At 32.1% G+C, this 6,197-nt stretch overlaps 1 protein-coding gene across 1 annotated transcript in view; it reads right to left on the bottom strand.

The window, feature by feature from the left end:
• The window catches only part of LOC111623268, a gene marked incomplete at its 5' end in the record, with an annotated part of 56,698 nt that overhangs the window by 24,186 nt on the left and 26,315 nt on the right, over positions 1 to 6,197 (bottom strand). The window contains 3 exon segments of the mRNA XM_023365790.1: positions 2,921 to 2,995; positions 3,072 to 3,249; positions 3,334 to 3,516. Of these exon segments, the coding sequence (XP_023221558.1) occupies positions 2,921 to 2,995; positions 3,072 to 3,249; positions 3,334 to 3,516 (436 nt within the window).

The raw sequence follows: 6,197 nt of genomic DNA, 5'->3' as shown, positions 1-6,197 counted from the left end.
AAAAAAAACGCGATTATATTAAAAAAAGTTGTGATTACGATTTTTAAGCTTAGTGCTCAACATAATCCCTCTTGAATCATCCCTATCACCCCCCAATAAATCATACAACGGCGCAGTCCATTTTAAACCAATGGGAGCACAGGTAGAAATGATTGACAGGTCAAATGACGTCACTTACGTGACGTGATTCACGTCACGATGAGGAAAACCATTTTGCACTGGACAGTACGTACTTATTTGGATACATTAATGTTTTCTTAGTGTTTATAAGCGTGTTATTCAGACATCTCAGACAAAGTAGCTTCTTTCCTATACCCAGCAGACGCCCCAGTCTGAATTGAAGGAGGTGAATCTCCTTCCACCCCTTCTGCCGATTATCATTCTGGCGACGTCGTGTCGCCCTGTGTGAAAAGTTAGAATTTTTTGTTGATTTTTAAACAATGTTAATTTTCAATTTTAATCACTTGATTTCAGTCTTTCTGTGCTTGTCTTGTGAGAATGATGGTTTTTTCCTGCAACACGGAATAACGATAATGAAAGGTTATGTGCGAAGCGGATCAATTAAGGAAACGCAAGAAGGCTTCACCGACAAGTACCCTGACATTAACCACCTGCTAAACGGTGCATTCAGAGTCTTGTGCCGAAGTGGTGCCAAACCGACCCTGTCGCAAAAACGAAGAAATCGAGGCGTCCAAAGTTGTCGGTGCCATTCAGCAGCGGGTTGAAAATAGCCCTCAAAAATCAAGTCAGAGATTGTCTCAGCAAGTTGATGAATCACAAACGACGTGCCAGCGGGTGTTGAAGTTTTTGCATATGAAACCATATCGAGTAACATTTGTGCAAAAATTGAAAGAGCACGACAAAGGCTAACATGCTGCGCGGTGCCCAGATATACATAGAGATGGAGGGTAATCACTTTCAGCATCTGTTCTAGCATGTGGGTAATTCACTAAAGATTTAGACAAGCAGTCCACTTGCTCATTCTTCATGTCTATTGGCAGGCTACTTTTCTTTGGGCCACCCTGTAGATATTTTTCAAGCAGTAGACTGCTTTATTCAGGCAATCAACAAACAGGTTCTGCCAATAGCATCCAGTGACTTCCACATCACTGACAAGTCTTACACACTGCTGGTGACTACACTGAAGGACAGTGAAAATCTGAAATGCTTTTTTTACAGATTGTAATTTCAGGGTTGCCACTATTAAAATTCCAACCCTTGTATGTGTTTAAGGATAAAATTGCATCAAAACAAATTAATTTTATTCAAAACATTACTCAGAATAACAAAAGCTCAAATTTATGCAAATTAAAACTTTTTATAATTTTTCTAAACAATGTATTGAAAGCATTGCTGCATGCAGTCAACGCTGACCAAAATTAATATTAAAATTGATTGTACAGTCGACCCCCCTATAACACAGTATATACGTTCTGTTCTTTATGAAATTGATGTTCTAAGAGTCCTTGAATACATGAGCCAATCACAGCCTGGCATGTATGCAGTTTATGGACTATGGCTGTTTGAAAGGTTTTCTTCCATAAAATTAATTGATTCAACTCAAACAGACTAATTCAACTCAACATTTCTAAAATATGTATAATTTTTTGGGAATAATCCATATAAACTATGCTATAAACAAAAAATTGTTTATAGCATAGTTTATATGAGTTTGCACCATTCTATGACGCCATTGCTTAAACTTGTTTTCATCGTGGAGCTTATCATTGAATGGCGCTCGCGTGCTTCCTGATAAATTATTTTTTTTGCGAAAAATTTGCTGAACTTTGGAGACATCATTAATATAAATATAATTTTTATGGATGTTAAATAATAAATGGTTTTTAGTAGGTCCGCTGCTCGTTTAAACTCAACAGTTTGTACAATATCTGCTATTGGTCTAGATTCAACCAATCCTGTCGTGACATGAGTCGGTGATGACGTTTTACTGAATTATACAAGTATTTTAAGCATGTTTGTATGAATACAGTCGCAACTTTTTCATCGTGATATAGGAATCTGAACTATAGGAACCCGTATTATAGAGGGAGTCGACTGTATGTCATCGTCTTGTCTTAATGTAATAATACAATTATTAAACAAAAAACAATTGATATCCAAACAAAAAAATCTGAGATTAAAAAGATTGCACCCTAAAAACTTATGACAATTTAGATGACAGTCAATATTTTTCTTAGGAGTCTTTCTTTGGTAAAAATAAGCTTGAAACTTTGAAGCAGTACTCAAAAGACTTTTACCTGTATTATTATTTTCTGCATTTCACTTCAAAATGCCAAGCTTACCTTTACCAAAGAAAGACCCCTAAGAAAAATTTTGACTGTCATCTAAATTGTCATAAGTTTTTACTTGGTGCAACTTTTTACTTCTCAGATATTTTTGTTTGAATTTAATATTTCTGAAATCAAAAAATTTTTGAAAAAATTCTAAAAAAATAAAAACTATTTTAAAAAGACAAAATTCAAATGCTACTTATTTTACAAACTCCAATAATTTATTTTAATAATTTATATATTTTTACTGATAATTATGATGTAAAAATAAAAATTATTAAACATAGAGTGAACTTATAACTATAATTAAGAACACATATTACTCTAGTCTAATTCTGTAAAATATAATTAACTGAATTTTGTTTTATTTTACTTATGTTATAGTCAGAGCTAAAGGTAATGAAAACCATTGAATATTTTTTTATAGAAAATAATCTGGTCTTCACTTAATATGAATTATATCATCAGAAACTCACTTAACTGATGATATATCACAGGGCTCAGGCAAGTAGGGATACTTGCCTGGAGATCCAGAAAAGCATCAAAAATAATGCTCCCCCAAAAATAATTTTTGTCTTATCAAAATGATTTATTTTACTAGTTATTTAGAACTTGGATATATTAATTACCTGCATTAACAACGCGACGATCTGCAAAATGATGGGCCAAAAATGTTCCGTATTTCACTAATATCTCTTGGTAACCTAAACAGAATAATTAAAAATAATGAAAATGCATATTACACTTTTCTATTTTGATAAATATTTGATATTGCATAACCTGTCAAATTTTCTATTGGTGAAGTTGGAGGGAAGAATGAACGAAGAGCATTACAACAGCGAATGCATGCTTCAACATAAAAATCAGGTACAAATCCAAAAAAATCATCTGAATTAGATGCCAATTCTAATGTTCTTAATAAAATTTGTAAAATCCAATATACATCCAATTGCTTCTCCTATAAATAATTATGTAATTTAATAAAGTTAAAATTTATTTTCTTGTTGTTTTATTAAAATTATTGAAAATATTACATACTTACAGAAGCATATACCACAACTGATATCCATGCTTGATGCCTCGCTTGTTCTGTTAATTTGCATATGAAAACTTCTTTTGTATGTTTTAAGGCAATTTCAACTTCCACATCATTTGGATTATGACGTTTTTCTATGTCTTTTAAAGCCATTATATATTCTTGCATACTGTCTCTCAATGAGCACATCTTTAAAAAGTTTTTATTACATTTATTAATGTATAATAATCATATATTAAAATATTTATTCTTTACATTTATATCATTTAATTTAAATATACATACAGTAAATGCTTATTATATGTATTATATTGAGTTGAGCATGAATACAAAGATGTTCACATTCTCAAATATAGCTTAAATGTAAGCACTCTTACTAAATATTTATATTACTATGTGCAACGTGTTATAAAATAGTTGATTTTTGAAAAGATTTATACACAAAAAATGTTTTTAAAACATATATCACTTTCTTATTACTATTTTTCAATGAAATATCGAGTAAGGAACCTAATTTGTCTTCTTAATAATTATCATTCATAAGCAATAAACAAGTTTTTTTTTATCTATGTAATAAATTGCTTTTAAAAAAATAAAAATTCAAACTGATGGATCAAATATAGAAGCTATTGCAAATATTTATCGGATTATTGATTAAACAATTAAATAAATATCTGAGTAGATAATTTTGGGATTAAGATAAATGAGTAATAATATTTTGATAACATCAGTAATTTACTACATTACATTAAAATAGTTTAGTCTTTAATCAAATAAAAAACCCTGAAAATAATCTCTATATTTACTTTAACATAAACACATTACATATATTATGAATTATCTTATTAGGCCATATACATATAGGTATTCATCTGTGTTTATTATTTCGTGTGTGCACATGTATATACAAACACAGTAAAACCTGTTTAAAATGGAGTATCACAGTACTAGCCAGATTATCAGAACTCTGTTTTATGAAGGATTATGGTAATATTTAATAACAAAAACAAAGACACTGAGTTCAGCATTACATGCATACGTTTTTTATCGCAAGCACTTTCAACAAACTTATAGTCGTCGTCCTCAGGCGAATACAGATATTTACCAAAAAATTTTAAACAAAAATAATCGAATGCAGAATAGAACGCATAAGATAAGTTGAAACTATGTTAAAGCCGTTAAGAACACGAAGTAAATATTTAAACATAATTCGAAAGCCGAACGAGCAGTTAGCTCCGTGAAGTGCGAGCTGGCGCATGCGCAGAGCCATGCTCACGCTACATGCTAATACTCGCTTAATGCTTACACAGCGTGACCCATACACTAGGCAGCTCGAGCGTAGGAGTGTTGCAAGTGTCCAAGGTAGTAGTGAGGAGAGATTCCCATATAAAAACAGTTTTTTGATCCTTGCAGCTCTTGAGCATAACCGCTTGGGACCATAGCGGGTTGTAACCCTGCTCAAGTACCTTTCTTGCGAGCTCGGTGGTGTGTCATCCCCTCATAACATCGTCTTGGTGCTTATCAAGGCGGCTGGAAAGCATTCTAGTGGTGGCCCCGATATATCTTGTGTTTACTCCCGTTGCATGATTTTCCAAAGGTACAGCATAGACCCCCGATTTCTCAAGAGTGGAAAATTTGTCTCTATCGTTACAAATAAGTTTGCGTAGGCTTGGAAGTGGGGTTAAAGATAGTACAAGATTGCGCTGCTTAAAGATTCTGCATATGCGTAAAGATAGGGGTCCAAGGTAAGGCAATGCTATTCGTACCTTCGAAGACACTCTCTTGCTGCATAATGTAGTACTTGGAAATAGTGCTTTCTTTACCTTATTGAGCACATGCGTAAATTTTGCACATGAAAAGCCAGCAGCGCATACCGCCAAATTGATGATATCTAACTCAACGTTTATCAGCTCCTGTGTGGACGACAGTAATAAGCCCTTCTGACAAGGGAGGCAATGGCAGCATTAACGTACTGAGAAGGCTGAAAGGCCTCTGCTGGTATAATGTGTGGAGCTATGCTAGATTTGTGATGGACCGAGAATTGTAGTCCTTCCGAAGATTTACGTATATGCAAGTCTAAGAACGCTACTTCTGCATTGCTTTCTTTCTCCCAAGTGAAATTGATGGAAGGATATATACTTGAGAGTTGTTGCATAAATATTTCTAAAAATATTGCTAAAAATCTATTAAATTTGAAAATGTAAATTATATTGTTAATTATATTGACAATAAATGGACTCAGTAATTTAAGATAGCACTTCTTCAATAAAATGTGTCATTAATTTGAATCAAGTTTTTGTAATTATTAAAATATTTTTTGTTCTATGTAATTCTATAGTCATCATACATAAATGGAATTTCTGTATTTAATGGATCAAGCCTATTGAAGTAGTAGAATAATGAGAATTCAACCCCAAAAATTTAGAAAGATGAAAATTTGAATAAATGTTTAAAAATTCAGTTAAAAAGTTAAGAAATTTTAAAGTCTAAAAAATGGCATTTACTTATTTTGTCCTAAAAAATTCAGTTATTGTTTAAAGTACTGTACATGTTTAAAAGTAAATACAGTAGAGAGTCGATTTTCTGAATCAATTGGGGACTGGGGTTGTCCGGATAACTGATTTACGTACGAAAAAATAGTTTAATGTATCCGATGTCAAAATTTTTATCCGTTGCGTGTCGTTTCGCGTTGAATTTTCGCCGATGTTAAGCCTAACAGAGACTATTGTATCATTAAAAATTATTTTTTTATTTTGTACAAACAAAATAAATATATTGAAAAATATAAAAATAATAAAAAATTATACTTCAGATGTTAATTTAGTATCAAAAACGTAATATATTTCATTTGATTCTGATGAAACCGTGTT

Source organism: Centruroides sculpturatus, unplaced genomic scaffold (genome assembly GCF_000671375.1).
Source record: "Centruroides sculpturatus isolate CEXI.00-Female unplaced genomic scaffold, Cexi_2.0 scaffold302, whole genome shotgun sequence".
Taxonomy (NCBI): Eukaryota; Metazoa; Arthropoda; class Arachnida; order Scorpiones; family Buthidae; genus Centruroides; species Centruroides sculpturatus.
Note: the sequence above shows the minus strand (reverse complement) of the source record. Positions and strands in the feature narration are given on the sequence as shown.